General features: G+C 38.8%; 3 protein-coding genes across 5 annotated transcripts in view; 2 read left to right on the top strand and 1 right to left on the bottom strand.

Moving 5' to 3' along the window:
- LOC108045446 (cAMP-specific 3',5'-cyclic phosphodiesterase) overlaps positions 1-14875 on the bottom strand; it is a 122198-nt gene extending 107323 nt beyond the window's left edge. The window contains exons 1-3 of one of the 3 annotated variants that reach the window (XM_017124775.2): positions 14784-14875; positions 13243-14398; positions 12378-12768 (exon numbers count right to left, since the gene is read on the bottom strand). In XM_017124775.2, the coding sequence (XP_016980264.2) occupies positions 12378-12768; positions 13243-14398; positions 14784-14837 (1601 nt within the window). In that variant the 5' untranslated portion in view covers positions 14838-14875. Of the gene's footprint in view, positions 1-12377; positions 12769-13242; positions 14399-14783 lie in introns of those variants that run through there. The other 2 variants (XM_044461318.1, XM_044461319.1) reach the window with 2 other exon arrangements.
- LOC108045450 (pre-intermoult gene 1 protein) lies at positions 9973-10763 on the top strand. The gene has a single exon (XM_017124779.2). The coding sequence runs from the start codon at positions 9985-9987 to the stop codon at positions 10471-10473; it is 489 nt and encodes a 162-aa protein (XP_016980268.1). The 5' UTR covers positions 9973-9984; the 3' UTR covers positions 10474-10763.
- A 694-nt stretch (positions 14876-15569) lies between the features above and the next one.
- Positions 15570-15743, top strand: LOC108045453 (protein new-glue 4). Its single transcript, XM_017124783.1, has one exon. It carries the CDS (start codon positions 15570-15572, stop codon positions 15741-15743), a length of 174 nt encoding a protein of 57 aa, XP_016980272.1.
- The last annotated feature ends 4604 nt before the right edge of the window (positions 15744-20347 follow it).

The raw sequence follows: 20347 nt of genomic DNA, 5'->3' as shown, positions 1-20347 counted from the left end.
CCCAAGCTCTCCACTTTTCCGCTTTTCCACCTTCCATTATGCAGTTAAAGTTTCTAAGTCAATTTCGTTTCAGAATTCGAAATTGTTTGCCTCCTTTGTTGGCTCTCGTTCTTTTCATTTCTTTTATTTCCATTTCAATTGGGTTTGTGCAAGTGTTTCACTTTGTTTAATGTCAATTAACTTGGCCAGTTGGGCAAAGTTTCGTAATGAACTTAAGTTAACTTGAGAGATTATGCAAGATTATAGTTATATTAAACATAGAAAAATCGAATTACTAGAGCTAGATTTGAAGTTATTAGTTTTACAAAAGAAGAGACAAAAAACGTAATGCAATTTAATTATTAATTGTTAAATACAAAACACGGTTGTCGGATTTTGATTGGCATCGAAAGCCAGCGAAAACTTAGAAGCCAAAATGCTAAACAAAATTTGTATATCTTTCGATTTAAACGTGGATCTCTTTTGTATGCATAACTTTTCTCGTTCAACTCATCTTCATCGATTGCAATTGCACTCCATTTGATTGGCTTTGTTATGTTTCATCCGAAAAGTGGAATTCATCAACTTCGATGCATTCTTTTTTTGCTGCCACAGCAAAAAAAACTTTTTTCTTGATTATAATTGCCTACTTTTTAGATTCTATAAATTATATGCATCCACTTTTATCAACTGCATAGTTAACATAAGAAAAAGCGGCGAGTAGCGCTAGAAAATGCCGGTTAAATTGATTGAACATGTCGAGAAAGGACCTTTAGCCCCAACCCCGCCCCTTTGTAGGCATTATCCCTTGCCGCCCTCAATTATTGATGCACTGACAATCCTGCGGAGCATGTGGGACTACAGGAAGAACAGAAGAAAGAGCTGGAAAAAACTCTAAGCTGAGTTGGCAAGTCCCTATTGAACACTGGTCAAAAAACTATGTAAAATAAATATGTATAACTTTGTTGCTACCCTAGAAGCGAAAAATGTGCAGCTGAGAGCCTATACAATTAATTCCAGGGTGATTTAAGGGGTAAACCCAAGTTTTTGTTGGAAAAGTTGGACAAAAATAAAATTTTTAGCTGAGATAACCAATGAATTGGGAAATTTTGTAACGAATTCAACGAGATATGACATTCCAAGTTCTGACCATTATTTTCTAGGTTTTTGAGTTGAATCGAGTTAAATTTTTCCGGATTTTGGGCATCAAAAACATATTTTTAAAAACACATTTTTTAATGGTTTTTGTTGAAACTTGCCGCACAGCCAAAAGAATGACTGTTTTGTGCAGCTGAGAACATATACAATCAATTCCAGAAGGATTTGGTAAATTTTATTTTTTTTTTATCGATTTTCGCATTTTTCATAAGGGGTAACACTTGATTTTTTTCCAAATTTGGGCCGAAATAAAATTTTTGAGCTGAGAATACCATTCGATTGGAAATTTTGTAACGAATTTAACGAGATATGGCATTCCAAGATCTGACCATTATATCCTATGTTTTTGATCAAAAAACCGGAAATCGAGTTGCATTTTTCCGGATTTTGGGCATCAAAAACATATTTAAAATTGAAAAATCGACAAAGCTTCATAGTTTCTTAATATAGCTGAAAGGGTATATAAACCTCGGTTTTACGAACTTTGTTTCCTCTCTTGCTTAATACTAGACTTAATGGATGTTTGTATACAAAACACTTCAAGGTTGAACCAAAATTATAAATGCTATTAACATCACCATAAATATTTTAATTTAAGGAAAGTATTTTTCTTATCAGAGAAATACTATATTGTAAACATAATATTTTCAATAAAATGACACCACATTAAATTCCCATACACATTTCTATTTCCCACTTGTGGCAACTATTTTTAATTTTCTCTACTTACGATTCATCTACTGCATTAAGTATATTAAAATGCTGTCAAAACATTGAAAACTCACCTGAAAAGAAAGGAAAGAAGGCGGAATAATGGTTATTAATTCAATTGGCTGGGATAAAGAGCAGTCAAGAATTTACCAAGAAATGCTTATGGAATTCGAAAAATATTTGCTCGACTTCCAGACTTCATTACGTATGTAAAGTGAGGACAAACAAATAACAATTGCAGATAATTGAGTCATGAATGCGAATATATGTACTTATAAATACATATTACATGCCTGACTTGCACCTGCATATTTAAGAATGTTTTTTTTTTAAATTTGGTTCAATACATTTGTATCTACTTGTTCTTAAAAATATTAATTCGTGCTTAAAAAAAACTAAAAACTATAGTCTTGCTATTTAAAAATCAAATATTTGACTGTGGTCCCTTTTATTTTAACTGTATTTAAAATTATGTTCTTAACTAGCTTGTAAACATTTCCCCCCCGTTAAAACATCAGATTTGTTTGAGTATGAATTAGTATTAACCAAGAGCGGCTTCAATTTCCGGCTGTTAACGCAGCGCGAAAGTGGTTTCATAAGTAAACTTTACTTTCATATCCAGACTGCAAGCTTAATGCGTTAAGGTAAACTTGAACTTGATTTTTGTAAATTATTTTTGCAGGAAGACCTTTGGCTTATTCTGCCTCTCCAACCACAATATCCTGTTCTAGCCAAGTTACCTGGCAGCTGACAACCGCAGAGCTCACTGTCCACTCAAAAGTGAGCACAAACGGAGAGGAATTTCCCACATTTCCTGTGGGTAACCTTTGGTTAAGCACAAGTTGTAAATAAACACACAGCAGGGTTCAAAACATTACAACTGGATTATGTTATTGCCTCAGAAACATGAGCTTAAATCATTATTCATGATTAACTATATTAAGCGTTATAATCAGCACAAATTATAAGTGATTTTTATTAGAAATTAAGAATAAAGGAAGGATGGGGCCATTAGAAATACAACTTTTTCGTGAGTCTTTTTTACAGGGAAGAAAATATCTAACGAAATAGAGAAAAAAATGTAAGTTTCGCAACACTCCTTTTTAAGGTCTAATTGCTGGAAAAGTGACTTCTATCAATTTAAAGAAAACGTGATTTAAAACTGTTCTGGCTTAAACTACCAGTACTACTAATTTTATGCACACAACTGTCTATCTTTTACCGGGAAGAATCTTTCTATCTGACAGGCTGAGTGGTTGAAGTTCAAGAGAGAAACCTTGAGGTCTTTTGATATGTTGCTTTGCAACCTGTGATGTCGAGTGCAGCGATTGCGATGACCTTGAATCAGCCGCAAATGTCAAGGGCAAACTTGTTTAGATTCTTGGGAATCGCCACGGGATCGCAGGACATATTTTCGCAGGACATATTTTCGTGGACTTTGAGCTTTAAAGCCCAAAAAAGGACTAGGTTGTATTATAAGCTATGGAAGTCTTAGTGGTAGAAATATCTGGCTATGGTGAAAGCTTATTTTTGGTGAAAGTTTCGTTTTTGTTGAGGTGAAAGTTTTGAAACAACTGTTCAAGCTAACAAAAAGCTTTGTATGTTGCTTTTATATAAAGCTTTTTTAAACATCACAAAGCTGGCGGACTTGGCGTATACTTAACGTTTAATACGAATTCAGTTTTTGCGGGCACTATTGCTTTAGTAGTTTAAACAATAAACTATTTTTTATGCAGGTTATTTATTATTTAAGGTCGGAATATCCGCTTTTGTCTACTGCTCACATTTTAAAATATTTTGCAATATATCTTTAATTAGCTAAAAAAAAACTTTACACAGCAAGCAAAAATTAACTAATTTGCTTTAAAGTTATTTCTTTTAAGTTATTTGGTAAATTGGCAAAACCAGACTTATCCAAAGTAGAGTTTTACTTTGGCTCTCAGCAAAACTAATTTCAGGAAAGGATTATATAGTTTAATCAAACAAAAATAATCCATTAATCAACCCGAAAAGTATTTATTTAAAAATTAAAAAAAAATCAAATTATTATTCAAATCTAGGCCAATACCATTAATCTAGTCAACTTTTTTAAATTTGCTAATATTTACTTCTATTTTTATGGCCAAAAAACCAATATTTAAGCCCTGTTCGTGTATTGATTAATTTAAGTTATTTCGGGATGGCCAGGCTCGAAGCCCCTCCCTTTGTTATAAATAATAATAGGCAAACACCCAACGCCCACATTTTGCTGAAGTTCAATGACTAGCAACAACGGAGCTCCACTCAGGCGTGAATTATTGTGAGAGAGCCCATCCCCAATCTGAGTCCCAATCCACAGCCCAATCCACAACCCAATACAAAACCCAAACCATCATAATGTCACAAAAGAGTTGGATAATGCATGCTTCGGGGGTTAAGGGGTCATTGGGGATAAGGGGTTGTGCGCGCAACAGTTGATTGCCATCAGGGAAGATTATGTAAATCAAATTGTCCAGGAAGAATGTGCCGTCAAATGGGGCACACAATTATGGAAGCAATTAAAATGGGGCAAATATATGCACATATATGCAAGTGGGGCTCCTGGGCAAAATGCCAAGTCATTATTTATTTTCGAATCATTGCCTTCTAATTGAAATTATTCGCTCGGATTGGAATTGAAAAAGATGGAAGGCATTTTAAAAATGCTATAGCCTTACTAAAATGTACACATTTAATATAATTCAAAATACCTAACAAATACGAATACAAATACTATCCAAATTTATAATTTGAATAAATGATTTAGCAATATGTAAAATGTAAAAATCTTTTGAGTATTTTTAAAATTTTTATTTGATATTTGCTATTGTATTTGCAAGAAATAACAGATCCCACTTTTAATGAAATTTGCTTTTAAACTCGCCTAAAATGATTGAGTACGAGTCAACTCATGGTATTCCTGTGATAAATTAATACACCATTTTACACCATAATATATACTAACACACAAACTCACATATGGACAGGCTTGTACACTTAAAGAAATTAATGAAAAGGTCCTTAAGAACGTAAAGAAATTTTGATTATATTCCACAAATATAATAAAATAATATTATAAATGTTTGAAAATGTTTCTTTTAAATAAGAAAGAAGTACTTTCCAAAACTTAAATCTTTTTATACACGATATTTTATTAATATGTTATTAATAATTTGTTAACATATTTTTAACAATTCACCAATTTGATGGATATTTTCATTAACAACATTTGGTGGACAATTTTGGCCGTGTACAGTTGTGTGCATTGTCAGCAAGTTCATTTCCGCGGTGGCCACACAAAATGGCGTGCAAAATGCAGAAACAATGGGCGCGAAAGAGAGGACCTGAGTCGGCGGAACAGAGAGGGCGATATGTGCTCTCGTTGATGGCCAACATTAACGCACGCGATGTGGTTGCATGGGATCTGTGGGTCTGTGGGATCTGTGGCATTGTCAGCATTCTGGGACTTTGGACAGCGACAATTGCATGTGTAATTTGTGTTTAGTGGGCTGAAAATAAAAGTACCTCTCAACGCCCCCAGTTAAGTGGGCCAAACAAAAGAATTCCAGGTGAAACTCCGGCGCAGAAATGTTTGGCTATTCGCACAATAAAGCAGACAATACGGTTCGCCTCCGGATATCTGCCTCTGAAAGTACGGCGCTTTGGTTAAAGTAACTTTCGTTTTAAATATTCAAGTTTGAATCTGTTAAAATCTCTAAAAATGGTATCTAAAAATATCAAAGCCTAAAACTGTTCAATGATTGCAAATTACTAAAGATTATTGTGGGTATAATATAATTTTTGAAATCATTATAAACTGTATAATATAATGTTTAATTAATGTTTATTGTTAATCATCAATTGATCACATTTTCACCTTTTAATCAATTTTAATTACCATAGGATGCCAAATCTTTTAACTTCAAAATTGCTATTTTCCAATATTTAACAATAACTTCTAAATGTACAATGTATTTTTCCAAGTCGGATATCCGATAAAGAAACATAAATGTATGTTCCAAGAACCCTATTTAAATTGCAATGAATCTTTTATTTGTTTGCATTTATTAATATTAAAAAGAAAATAAAATTATATTACCAACATCAATAACATTTATAAATTTATAAAAAAAAAACATATATAATAGATTATTCATATTTCTAATCGCATTTCGGAGTCATGTTTTTTTCAGCAACAACGATTCTTGGGCTGAGGTTTCTGGGGTTTCTTGGTGGTTCCACAGGCCTTCGGTTGTGGCTTTTGGGTTTTCTTGGTGGTTTCACGTGGCTTTGGTTGGGGTTTTTTAGTGGTTTCGCGAGGTTTTGGTTGGGGTTTCTTAGTGGTTCCACATGGTTTTGGTTGGGACTTCTTAGTGGTTTCACGAGGTTTTGGTTGGGGTTTCTTGGTGGTTTCACAAGGTTTTGGTTGGGGTTTCTTAGTGGTTCCACATGGTTTTGGTTGGGACTTTTTGGTGGTTTCACAAGGTTTTGGTTGGGGTTTTTTAGTGGTTCCACATGGCTTTGGAGTGGGTTGGGGTTTGCATGGTGGGTTCGGTTGGCAAATGGGACATTTGGGCGGCAAAAGACCCTTGCAACCGCATTCAGATCCTCCACCACAACCACAGCTGCATCCACCGCCAGTCTTAGATCCTGATCCACATCCCGATCCCGGGTGATGGGTAGTTACCTTTTTGGTGGTTTGCGAATGTTTGGTTGTTTTTTCGCATGGTGGAGATCGTTTGGTGGTTTTTTCGCATGGTGGAGATCTTTTGGTGGTTTTTTCGCAGGGGGGTGAACGTTTGGTGGTTTTTTCGCATGGTGGTGATCGTTTGGTGGTTTTTTCGCATGGTGGAGATCGTTTGGTGGTTTTTTCGCATGGTGGAGATCGTTTTGTGGTTTTTTCGCAGGGGGGTGATCGTTTGGTGGTTTTTTCGCAAGGTGGTGATCGCTTTGTGGTTTTTCCACATTTGGTGGTTTGTTTCGTGGATCCACAGGGAACTGTGGGCTTTGCTGTGGTTGGTGAAGTGGTGGGTGCAGTTGTGGGTGCAGTGCTGGGTGTATCAGAGGATGGTCGCCAGGTGCTGCAGGTGGGTTCGCACGGAACTGTAGGTTTTTGGGTAGGTGGAGTGCTGCAAGTAGTTTTAGGCGTTGTTGTACAAGGTGCGGATGTTGTTGTACAAGGTGGTTGAGTTGTGGTGCATGGTGATGGGGTTGTTGTACAAGGTACAGGGGTTGTTGTACAAGGTGGTGGTGTCGTACACGGTGCTTGAGTTGTGGTGCATGGTGGTTGTGTTGTTGTACAAGGTTCGGGTGTTGTTGTACAAGGTGGTTGAGTTGTGGTGCATGGTGATGGTGTTGTAGTGCAAGGTGCAGGGGTTGTTGTACAAGGTGGTGGTGTTGTACATGGTGGTTGAGTTGTACAAGGTGCCGGTGTTGTTGTACAAGGTGCAGGTGTTGTTGTACAAGGAGGTGGTGTCGTACACGGTGGTTGAGTTGTGGTGCATGGTGGTTGTGTTGTTGTACAAGGTGGTTGAGTTGTGGTGCATGGTGATGGTGTTGTGGTACAAGGTGCAGGGGTTGTTGTACAAGGTGGTGGTGTTGTACACGGTGGTTGAGTTGTACAAGGTGCCGGTGTTGTTGTACAAGGTGCAGGTGTTGTTGTACAAGGAGGTGGTGTCGTACACGGTGCTTGAGTTGTGGTGCATGGTGGTTGTGTTGTTGTACAAGGTTCGGGTGTTGTTGTACAAGGTGGTTGAGTTGTGGTGCATGGTGATGGTGTTGTAGTGCAAGGTGCAGGGGTTGTTGTACAAGGTGGTGGTGTTGTACACGGTGGTTGAGTTGTACAAGGTGCCGGTGTTGTTGTACAAGGTGCAGGTGTTGTTGTACAAGGAGGTGGTGTCGTACACGGTGCTAGAGTTGTGGTGCATGGTGGTTGTGTTGTTGTACAAGGTGGTTGAGTTGTGGTGCATGGTGATGGTGTTGTTGTACAAGGAGGTTGGGTGGTGCAAGGTGGCTCAGTGCTGCAAGGCGGAGGCTTTGTGGTGCAGGGTGGCGTTGTTGTTGAACAAGGTTCTGGTGTTGTTGTACAAGGTTTTGGTGTTGTTGTACAAGGTTTCGGTGTTGTTGTACAAGGTTTTGGTGTTGTTGTACAAGGTTTTGGTGTTGTTGTACAAGGTTTTGGTGTTGTTGTACAAGGTTTAGTTGTAGTAGTACAAGCTTCCGTTGTTGTTGTACAAGGTTTTGGAGTTGTTGTACAAGGTTCCGTTGTTGTTGTACAAGGTTTTGGTGTTGTTGTGCATGGTTCCGTTGTTGTTGTACAAGGTTCTATTGTTGTTGTACAAGGCTCCGTTGTTGTTGTACAGGGTTCCGTTGTTGTTGTACAAGGTTCCGTTGTTGTTGTACAAGGTTCCGTTGTTGTTGTACAAGATTCTGTTGTTGTTGTACAAGGTTCCGTTGTTGTTGTACAAGGCTCCGTTGTTGTTGTACAAGGTTCCGTTGTTGTTGTACAAGGTTTTGGTGTTGTTGTACAAGGTTCCGTTGTTGTTGTACATTGTTCCGTTGTTGTTGTACAAGGTTCCGTTGTTGTTGTACAAGGTTCCGTTCTTGTTGTACAAGGTTCCGTTGTTGTTGTACAAGGTTCCGTTGTTGTTCTGCAAGAGCAAGGTGGCTCTGTGGTGCAAGGTGGAGGGGTGGTGCACGGTGGCTCTGTGCTGCAAGTAGATGGTTCAGTCTGTGGCGGTATGGTACTGCAAGTGGGTCCACAGGAATCCGTAGAAGTGGGCACGGTCATGGTCGTTGCCCTAGTGGTGGACTTCTTGGTGGTGGTTGCTTTAGCGGTGGTTGTAGTTTTAACGGTTGTAGTTTTAACGGTTGTAGTTTTAACGGTGGTTGTCCGAGGCGGGCTCGCCGCGGAAAGCCCAACCAACACCACCAGTAAACCAATCAGCACGGGAAAGCGCATCTTCATTGTTGCAATCACCACCGAGAAACGCTCTTTATATACTACTGCAATCCGCCCTTGACCCACCGTTTACAGCCTTAAGTGCACTCAAAACATTTTTTCAACAGAATCCAAATAAGCCCAATATATATTAATCACAAATTGGGTAGCACAAAATTGTAAAGGTAAAACCTTTTTCGGCTTAAAGATAATAATAAATAAAATATATTTTTTTACAGCTTATATTAATTTTCCAAAATTTTCTAGAACTATTAATAATTAATAAGCAGAAATACTTATTAGCAGATAGAAAATGATGACTAAAATAATCTTTAAAAATTGAATTTTTTTTAATTTTATAAGTTTTTAAAAAGTTTATATGTTTAAAGTGTAGAACGAGCAGGTCTTCCACAAATATTTGCAGGATAGAAAGGTCTGTTTTCCATTTTTGGCCCGACTGGTTGACTTGAACCAACTTAACATTAACACCAACTTGAGTTTACTTAACCGCAGCTGTTTGAGTCTTATTGATATTGATAATGGTTGTGTTAAGTTTATGTTGTCTACAGCAAGTTGTGGAAAAATTGCGCGTGCTGGTTGTGTATGCAAATCAAATGGTTTTATGAAATTGCTTTTTATAAGGGCAAATAATTTGTTTTGCGGCGATAGTTTTTATACCCTTTTAATAAAATTAATTTAGTATTTAAAACAAGGAGTTTTCATTTACATGTGTTTCTAACTTTTTTTTTATATCAATACCTAATGAAAGATACTCAAAGTTATTAATAATTAAATTATTTATTGCATTCCAAGCTCTTGATTTTCTGCCTATGAAGATAGTCCCTAGTTGTTTCTTAAGAGTGATTGCTTTTGTGGGCCGTTTTATATTTTAAAGTAAAAATGATAGACCAAGTTTTAATTTGGTGGGTAGAGAGTACTTTCTGTACCCACCTGGCAAAATCTGCAAATTAATTTCCTATTTATTTATCCAAATGATCACCGTCATTAGCGGGGACCAATTACCCGCTCTATTGTTATTTCACGTCTTTTGTGACGACAGATTTTGTTTTCGTCTTGAAACTTCGCTTGGGTAAATAAAGCGGTATCTGGAGTTTTGACTATAAATTGCGACGAGACCTTAGATGATATGTCAGAGATAGATAGCAGATATTGCCGAAATGAAGTTGACAAAGCTGATGCTGACTTTCCTTTGCCTGGGGCTTTTCGTCACCCTGGTGGCGAGTGCCGATACGGACACGGATACAAATACGGGTGATACCGACGATACTACCACGACCACGGAGGCCAGTTCCTCGGATGATGATACCGATGTGGATGACGGCACATCCTCGGATGATACTGATTCTGATACCGATTCTGCTACCGATTCTACTAGCGATTCTGATACCGATTCTGATACCGATTCGGATACCGATTCGGATACCGATTCCTCTACTTCTTCGGTGGTAACAAAGAAGAAGACCAATAGTACCAAAAAGAAGGCCAATAACAACAAAAAGAAGGCCAATAACAACAAAAAGAGGGTCAACAACAACAAGAAGAAGGCGGCCAACAATCGTAGGAAGAGAGCCAATAACAACAGAAACAAGAAGAAGGCATCCAACAACAGCAATCGCAGAAGGAACAACGCCAAAAGGCGTGGTTAACCTAAAAACAAACTCCTTATCAACAACAATATCAGAACTATATGCATAATAAATACTTTTTTTTTCTCGTGATTTAATAATTGATTGGTGTATTGGTGTGATTCAACAGCGCACAACAACTTTGCATATTTTTCGGGATGCAGAAAAAATGCAAAGAACCCATTCGGTAGAAATAAAAAAAGAAAACGCTATCTGCATGACCAATTCGTGGAGGTAAACAAAATGAATTCGTCGAATAATATAAAAATGTATTTTTTGGCAAATTGTTTTCTATTAAATACAAATTCATACTGAAAAGGGCTTAAGTCTCTTCTTTAACTTTGAAGATATAAAAAGTATTGAACAATGCGAGTTTTCATTTGTATAGAACGTTCTGGGAAATATTTTCTATACCACTCAAAATAAATTGTGAACATTTTATCTTTACTAGCACAAACATTTTGCAACAAAGCAGAGGCAGCTCTAAATCTCATAGCAAATATGTGTGTTACAAAGGAGAGCCCAACAATGCAAGAACAAAGGGTCGGCAAACAGGACCCATCGACAAGCTTCAATTTAAAATCAGAAAATATTATGGACAGAGTGTGGAATATACTGCCAACTAAGCAACAATATTTTTACAACAATGTGGTGGAGAGCAGGAAAATGCCTGTCAAATGCTGCAGCATAGGAGCAAAATCACAACAGGTGTCGATGACTTATCGATGGCTGGCTTTCAAGATACGGCTTTCAGCCACCCACAATCTGCTCAATTATCCAGGCTATAAGTTATTCAGGCCCAACTGACACAAACACACACACACACACATACACACAGAGAGGGAAAAATCAACAGCTTTTCTCCGTTGGCCAACTTCCTGCGGTGGCTCAAAGTTTCTGTCACTTTAACTTTTCTAATTCGATTAAGTCGACTAACTGCAAATTGATTTCATTGTAAGTCGCTAATTGGCCGCCTTCATTGGCCTAACTTTTCAGTTGGCCGGGTTGCCTTTGGGTTTCCAGTTCGGTTTTCATGACGCACGGGTCACGTTGGGCATTCTGATACTTTAATTTACCAACCAGTTGTGCAAACATTGCCAAAAGGCGATATAATTATTTGTCGGGCTTCGTTTTCTAAGTTTGCAAAATTTTTAAGTCTTCTACGACCTACTTGAAGGCCAACTGTTTCGTACTCCGCCGCTAAACAGTTTTCATTCTGTTTTAATGCGTCTGCTCAAGGTTTTCGAAGGACAGGGACTTTGGTACTCGTTTGTAGTATTTTTTGGAATTTCCAATTTACTATTAAATTGGATTATGCTAAATGACAAGCACAATAATGCATTGTAAGTTCAACGGTCTTTTGTGCCAACCGCTTGAGTCTTGAGTCTGCATTTCAATTAATCTTTGATTGTCGATTTAAGCAGATATACAATATTATTATTATTTTTTAGTTTACGCTCGTTATGACTTATAAATCACTTTTAATCTTATATAATCATAAAAAAAGGAAACGCAATCTGCATGACCAATTCGTGGAGGTAAACAAAATGAACTCGTCGAACAATATAAAAATGTATTTTTGGCAAATTGTTTTCTATTAAATACAAATTTATACTGAAAAGGGCTTAAGTCATATAAAGCCAGTTAAAAAATCTTGTATTTTAAAATTCCTCATCTTAACAATTCAATTATATTATAATTTTCTCAATCAATAACTTTCTCAACCAGATAAAACTCAAATGATGAACTTGGCTATGTATTCATGCTCTATAACAAATGCAAATATGCAAGGCATTTATAATAATTTTTATTTTTCATATTTTTCCTTTAATAGAAGACAGTTTCGACTAACACATAATGGCGAAATGAAATTGCTATATTTTAAGTATTTCAGTATGTTGGTACTATATTTTTTGTTAACTCACCGAACATTGGCCAGCGTGTGGCGGCGGTTCTTGAGGTACCGACTGTGGTACTTCTGCAGGTCGCCGATGGACCCCTGCTCCGCCTGCATCTTGCTGGTGGGCAGCAGCTGCGAGTTGCTGGGGTGCGAGGAGGCGAGGGCGGAGGCCGACGAGGAGGTCAGCCGGTGGTGCGCGGCTACGCTGACGCTGCTGCTGTTTTGGGTGGTGGTGGCGGTGCCGCCGGTGGTGCTGCTGGAGGCCAAGGTCTCGTTCGAGTTGCTGCCAATGACAGTGGTGGCCGACGATGAGCCACCCGCCGAACCGATGGGCGCAAGGACGATGCGCGACCAGCAGGACTTGTGCGGCTTGCGGAACTTTAGTTTGATGCGCGGCGAGGGCGTCGAGGAGGTACCTGCCATTCAAAATGCATATCAATGGGTGCAATAATTGATTTCAAATACTTAAGATAGATCTTAGATTACAACTAAAATTTGTCTTTATTTTATGTACTTTTAATCAAACTGACAAAATCTCTTGCAAGAACAACAATATTCCATATAAAAAGTTTATGTGTGTCAAAATATTGTATAGAGTTTTATTTCTTCAATTTATTTAGTTTTATTGCAGAACTTATTTTTATTTTTACTTTGAAGTTTGCTGTAACAATAAAACACAAAAGCAATCTAAAAAACAATTCTTTAATTTTAAGGTAAGTATCAAGAGAACTAAATAAATAGCACAATTCATTGGATATTTTTATTCTTATTGCAACAAAATATACAAAAATGTTTATTTGTTGAGTCTTTACGTCTATAAAAATCGATAAAAACAATTTAATATTTGTTGCTAGTCTTAATCAAAATAGAGTCCAAAACGCATGCATTACCTGCAATGTACTCCGGCGGTTGCTGACTGCCAGTGGGCACTGTACCTGCCGACGACGAGGTGGCCGACGAGTGGTGGATGCTCTCGCAGCTGCCACAGTAGCCACTGGCTATGGTGATCGGTGGCGGCAAGGCCTGCTGCGGCTGCTGCTCCTGCTGATCCTTGAGGGACGACTGGTGCTTAAAGTTGGCCTGCTCGGACTCCTCCTCCTCCTTGATGTGCGGCAATGGGGAAGTCTGAGGTGGACAGCTGCACCGCTGCTGTTGATTGGGATTCGGATTTGGATTTGGATTCGAATTGGCTGTTGGGCTGGGACCCGTATTCTGCGGCTGATTCTGGCCGGGATTCGTCGAGGGATTGCTGCCGCTGTACAGGGTGACCTGGCTAAGGATGTTGCCGCTGCTGGGCACCAAATGTGGCTGCTGTGATTGCAGGAGTGGTTGCTGCAACTGCTGCTGCTGCTGTTGCTGTTGCTGTTGCTGCACCACCGCGGTGGGTGAGACACTGGCGTCGCTCAGCGTTTCCGGTTCCGCTCGGCGGGCGACCAGACCGCTGGCCAAACTGGCGGCTGCTATATCCGCCGCACTGAGCTGCTGGTCCAGCTCCTCGTCCACGTCGTTAATGAGGGTCTTCAGGGAGATGGGGGTCGTCACCGATGTGTCGATGGTGTCCGCCAGCGAGTGCTTCTTGGTGCCGCCGTACAGATCCAGTTCCGATCCGGTGCGGTTCAGCAGGAGGTCCTCCTTAGTGTGGTCGCCGCGCGCCTGATTATTCCGCTCCTGTTGCTCCCTGGGCTTCTTCTCCAGATTGTTATCCTCCGGAATGACCTTGGGCTCGTCCGGCGTCTGGGCGGGTGTTTGGGGCGGACTTGTGGCGGGGGCTGCGGAGCCGCCCCCGCGACAAGGGAGGCAACACCGAAACACTGTGCCACCGAAGCACTTTGTTCTTGTCTTTGATTTCCGCTTGCTACTCCCGCCGCCTCTCCCACAGCCACTCCCACTTCCGCCGCCTCCGCCGCTGCCGCTGCCACTCCCACCGCCCCCTCCAACGCCGTCACTGGCTGCCAGGCCGTTGGCACTGCAGCTGCCACCTAGCCCCTGGCCGTTTCCGGTTCCGATCCCGTTTCCGTTTCCGTTGCTGCTGCCGCTGCCGCGATGCTAAAAATGTCACACAAAAATAAATTCAAATCAATCAGTATTTGCATTTTTAATTATTCAAAAAAATAATTACCACCTGTTCGATTTTTTGACTTGGTTAGAAAATAACTAGGTTTGTGAGTAACATAACTTTTATGTTCGATACAATCATAAAGTTTTATGTCAGTGTATGACAAAATAAAACTTTATAAAAGTGAAATTGCATAAGACGTAAAAGTTAAGTTTAGGATCCAAAAGCAATAAAAAATAACTGGTAATATTATCCCAGTCAGATATTTTTTCCAATATGTATATCAAAATATTTACGATTATTTATATAACCAAGACAAAAAGTTCTTCATTTTCTTTTTAAAGAGCTTAAAATTAAATCCTATTCCCCCTCCACCTTGGCAGCATTTTTGTTAAACGAGAAACTCTGTGTAATTCGCGCCAAACGCATTATTCCCACTTCGATTGGGAGTTATCTGTCGCGAAAAAACATTTCTATTCGTGCGGAGATCTGTAAAGAAAATAACAGAAACAGAAAAGATATTAGCAATCGGCAAATACAAAACCATTTTATTTCAATGACAACATTTATTTCGAACTTATAATAAAGTTTGTATTAAAAACTAAAACAAGTTTTCCCCAGTTTGTTGTTTATTTTCATTATCATATATATAGTATATCAAATACTGGCAATAATCTGGATATTTTAAAACACCATATGTTTTGGTTGAAATCCAATTAATAAAATTAAAATGCTCTTAGTAATTTCGTTTTTGATACCATTTTCACTTAACATTTCAACTCGAATTCTTTGCCGACATTCGATGTCAATTAGCGTGTAAATTCGCATTCTACTTGGCCAACAGCTTGTGTTCCCCCTAAAAGGCCACTTATTTTTCCCCATTCCGACCTGTTCTGCCACCTGAAAGTATTCCACCTGGTTGCTTGGCTGTGCGGATGAAAGTGGGTTATTCACATATTTGCCCACATTTGCGAATAAACATCCGCGTTTACAGGGACAGACGGCAGCTGCACAAACTGACCCACATCCTGGCTATATGGCTATATGGTTGATGGCTAGATGGCTGTATGGCTACATTGCTGCTGGATCCACTTTAGCTCCCCTTAATTAGTACATCGTCGGACATCGGAGGAACCGCTGTTGTTTCGAGAGCGACAGATAATGGAATGGAAACTGCTGCTGACAGTCCTGCCCTGGCTGCTCATCTGCAAGATACTCTACAAGGTCGAGGACTTCACGGAGCGGGATGTCGTCTATCGCAGCCTGGACTATCACCCCGAGGACTATATCGACTCCTTTACCAGCCTCCAACAGTATGACTACTTTCAGTACTAAACAAAAACAAAACACACTAGTATTATTTGTTTTTTTTTTCTGTTCAAGTGCCTTTAATAAATCACTGTGAAGTTATTGTGTTAGTTTTGTGCATATTTTACAAAAGGTTGTTTTATTTTGATTGATGGTATAGGTCATTGATTGGGTCACAATGAATATGGCATATGTATACTTCATCCAAAAACTTCTTTCTTTTTTTGGAATGGAAGATGATGATGATAAAGTATATATATGCTTTATAAAGTCGGAAATGTACCCTTCAATGCGTTACAAGCTTTTGAATAAAATTCTAATACCCTCTGCAAGATTTTAATAACTATAAAAAATTGCTCACCGTTAAATTGATATATTTGAATGCAGATTTCTAAAGAACCAATTTACAAGAGGTATGTCACTTTGATATCTGATTAAATTTGGTAAAGGTATGGACTCTAGAAGTCAAATTGTGGGTCACCATTTTACAAGACATCGGAATCTAAATTAAAATGAAAATTTTGAATGCAGATTTTTAGAGAATCAAATCACAAGTCTTTAGAGGTATGTCACTTTGAAATCGGACTAAATTTGGTAAAGTTATGGACTGTGGAAGTCCAAGTGTGGGTCACCTTTTTACAATTCATCGGAAACTTAGAAATTAGTAACATGAAAATGGGTCAAAAATTCGATCAACGTTAAAACGAAAATTTTGAATGCAGATTTTTAGAGAATCAAATCACAAGTCTTTAGAGGTATGTCACTTTGAAATCGGACTAAATTTGGTAAAGTTATGGACTGTGGAAGTCCAAGTGTGGGTCACCTTTTTACAATTCATCGGAAACTTAGAAATTAGTAACATGAAAATGGGTCAAAAATTTGATCAATGTTAAAATGAAAATTTTGAATGTAGATTTTTAGAGAATCAAAGCACAAGTCTTAAGAAATATGTCACTTTGAAATCGGACTAAATTTGGTAAAGTTATGGACTGTGGAAGTCCAAGTGTGGGTCACCTTTTTACAATTCATCGGAAACTTAGAAATTAGTAACATGAAAATGGGTCAAAAATTTGATCAATGTTAAAATGAAAATTTTGAATGTAGATTTTTAGAGAATCAAAGCACAAGTCTTAAGAAATATGTCACTTTGAAATCGGACTAAATTTGGTAAAGTTATGGACTGTGGAAGTCCAAGTGTGGGTCACCTTTTTTCAACTCATCGGAAACTTAGAAATAAGTAACATGAAAATGGGTCAAAAATATGGGTCAGCTATTTAAAGTGAACGAAAATTTTGAAACAGCTAACATGAGAATGGGTGAATTGATCAACGTTGTAAGTGGTATAAACTTGACGAATAAAAAATACAATTTCCGTACAAAAATTTCCAGCCGAGTTGAATTTATACTTCGCCACAAAGTCAAAGTGCCTTCAAACAAGTGGAAGAGAATGTTAGAGAATATTTTTCCATTCAAATAAAATGGACGAACAATAAGTTTCAAATATTTAAACAGTTGACAGAAACCCAGTGGATTTCAAATTTGTTAATTAAGACATTTGACTCGAAAATAAAGCAATATTATATTCTAACAAAAGCTTTGTTTGTGATATTTGTCAAACTCAAGTTTTAATGCTACCAATATAAAGGGAAAGAAAAATGTCGTTTTTATTTATCGAAAAGAATATAATTAGAAATGACAGAAGCCCTGAGAACATATTTCTGCAGGATGAGTTTTCAATAATAAAACATGTTAAAGTCCTAAAATTTTTCCAAGGTTTAAAATGTCTTGTTCCTTTGCACGCAGTATATAAGTCGGAACGGCCGGGATCGGCCGACTATATCCTATAGCTGCCATATAACTGAACGATCGGAAATGCCATAACTTTGGTGTTTTTAAAGTTAGAAAGTGAGTATGAGTATTTTGGAGAATATAATTTACAGAGTATTCTGCAAGGGTATATCAACTTCGGTTTCGCCCGAAGTTAGCTTTCCTTTCTTGTTAAGAGTATTTTTAACATGGCTTTAAATGGTTTTGTTTTTCAAGCGGGTTTTCTTTTTGTTTCTGCCAACTAAAAGTCAAGTCACTTAAGCTTTGAAATTTAATTCAAAACAAAGCACAGACAAGGAATGGTTTACAAGATGGTTTAGATCCTTAGCCCGCCCTAAGCCGTTCCCTACTAGAATATTAAGTTGTGGTATGATTTCTTATATTTGTATTATATAACTAAGCTCATGGAAAATAAGCAAAGCAACAGAATGTGGTGGTGTCATCGATTAAGCATCGCAATTTGTGTGTCTGCACATTCCTTTGGGTTTTTTCCACCTCCTTCTTGGCTGCAGTGGCTAGATGGGTAGCAATTGAAGATCTTTTGGAGATCCGCCCCCTGCTTTTATACCAGGTTTTGCACCTGGGTTTATCCTCAACTGCCAAGCTGTGTTATCAGTCTTGGGCCAAAACAAAGATAATGATTTTGGCAAAACAAATAAAAATTGCAATTGTTCGCTTCAGCGCATGTGTTCAAACAGCCAAAGAAGCGAAGTGTAAATATATACATAAATTGCTTCTGATGTGTGAGACTTTATAAATTATATATTCCGTCTATGAGATTTTTGGGGATTTCGCCATAATTATATAACAGAGCGATGGAGTATAAAAGGCCATGGCGGTGTGGCTCAAATCATCAGTATCCCATCCACTGGCCATCCAACATGAGGTTCACCTGTGTTCTTTTGCTGTCCACCACGGTCGTCTGCTGTCTGCTGATCGGGCAGACCAGTGGAGCCACTCCCCCGCCACGGCCGTCACAACCACCTCGGCCACGGCCACGGCCACCACAACCACCACGGCCGCCACAACCACTGTCGCCGCGGACACCACCACCACAGCCACAACCACGGCATCCTCGGCAACCGACACCAAGAAGATCCATATTAGACACAGAAGAGGGTCAATCACTAGACCAGATGTAATAGTAACGAGACATGTCAGAAGAGGCGGAAATGGAAGAAGCCGCAGCAGCGAAGAAGGCGGCAGGAGAAGGAGTAGGGGCAACAGAGGCCGCACGGGCGGCAGGAGCAGTGGCAGGAACCACAGAAAAAAACGTCTCGCCCGTCGTGGATCCAACTGAAGGACCCCCACCACCCACCACTCTGACCTGATCCCAATGACTATATTGACTCTCTTTTTTTATAGTTTTTCTTTTGATAACAATTAAAGCAAATAAATAATATCGATATTAACTGATGATGATTTTTTATGGCGACAAAATGGTCAAAATGGTTAAAACTGATTTAAATTGGAACTTCAAATAAAAAACATTTAGACCCATGCGTCTCAGTTCAATCTCAAAAACAGTCTCCGTCTTAAAAGTTTGGAACCAATTTGTATACCCTTGCAGAGCGTATTATAATTTCAGTCAAAAGTTTGCAACGCAGTGAAGGAGACATTTCCGATCCTATAAAGTATATATATTCTTGATCAGCATCACAGTCCGTCTGTCCGTCCGTTTCTGTCCCTCAGTTTTAAAGCTATCTGCTTTATACTTTCCCAAAAGTTGTATTTTATTGTAGGAAGTATATAAGTCGAAACGAGCCGGATAGGGCGACTATATCATATTGCTCCCACAGGAACAATCGGAAAAAAAATTTCAAAAAAATTATAACTTTGTTGGTTTTATTTTGTTTTGTTCTTTGGGTTTTATTTGGTAATATTTAAATATGGAACAGGAATGAAAAGCTAACTTCAGGCGGAGCCGAAGTTGATATACCCTGTGACGCTGGGCGCGCACAAATCGATATGAAAATAAAAAGACTAAAAAAGTTTAGTGAAAAGAGCGTTAAATTCAAATTCAAACTAAGATCCAACGCTAACGATCGCGCGCTTAGGGGCAAACTAGACCGAGAGAGGTGGCCACACTTATACCGGCAAATCCCAACAAGCGGCGGGCACACTAGATCTCGCCGAGCCCTATATAAGGCGGATCACGGGCCATAAAACGGGAGTGAGCAGCAGACCGTCTTTGGATACAGAGGGAACTCCCCAGTGGTGGTGGACTGGATCATTCGATCTAAGTCCGCTTATAAATTGTAGTTAGTTCCCGTAGTACTTACGCAATTCTTAATTAAATACGCGATTCTAACAGAGCTGCGAAGAAAAAAGATATTCTCTACCTGTAACATACTGTTTAACGAAAACATTATATTAAACATTAGTATTAGTAGAACAAACACATTTGAAATGAAATCGTCCTTTAACTCGATGTGACTGGTATTTTAGACTTGACTTGACTTAACCGACTATTCTTTCGATCGGGAATCCTCCTATGACCCTGCCATGAATTAGCATCCAATTTAAAACCCGTACTTTGTTTTGATTTTTTATATTTGCCTAATTAAACTAATGGTAATAGTGTTGCTAAGCTATAAACAAGAATTTGTTCTAAGGGGTGTCAGGATGGGCGTGGGCTTAACTTTAGCCTGCGATCTTCAGATCCAGAACTTGAATTTCTTGCCGCCCTTCTCCCCCTTCTTGCCCTTCTTGCACCCCTTGCCCTCCCCGAACTCCCCGGACTCCGAGGACCCCCAGTGCCCCTTTATGGTTCCGTTAACTTTTGGTCTGGTTATTGTTCCCGA

The sequence above is a fragment of the Drosophila rhopaloa genome, unplaced genomic scaffold, assembly GCF_018152115.1.
Source record: "Drosophila rhopaloa isolate 14029-0021.01 unplaced genomic scaffold, ASM1815211v1 contig_3, whole genome shotgun sequence".
In the NCBI taxonomy this organism is placed as follows: Eukaryota; Metazoa; Arthropoda; class Insecta; order Diptera; family Drosophilidae; genus Drosophila; species Drosophila rhopaloa.
The sequence above is the reverse complement of the archived record's forward strand: the minus strand, read 5'-3'. Positions and strand labels throughout refer to the sequence as shown.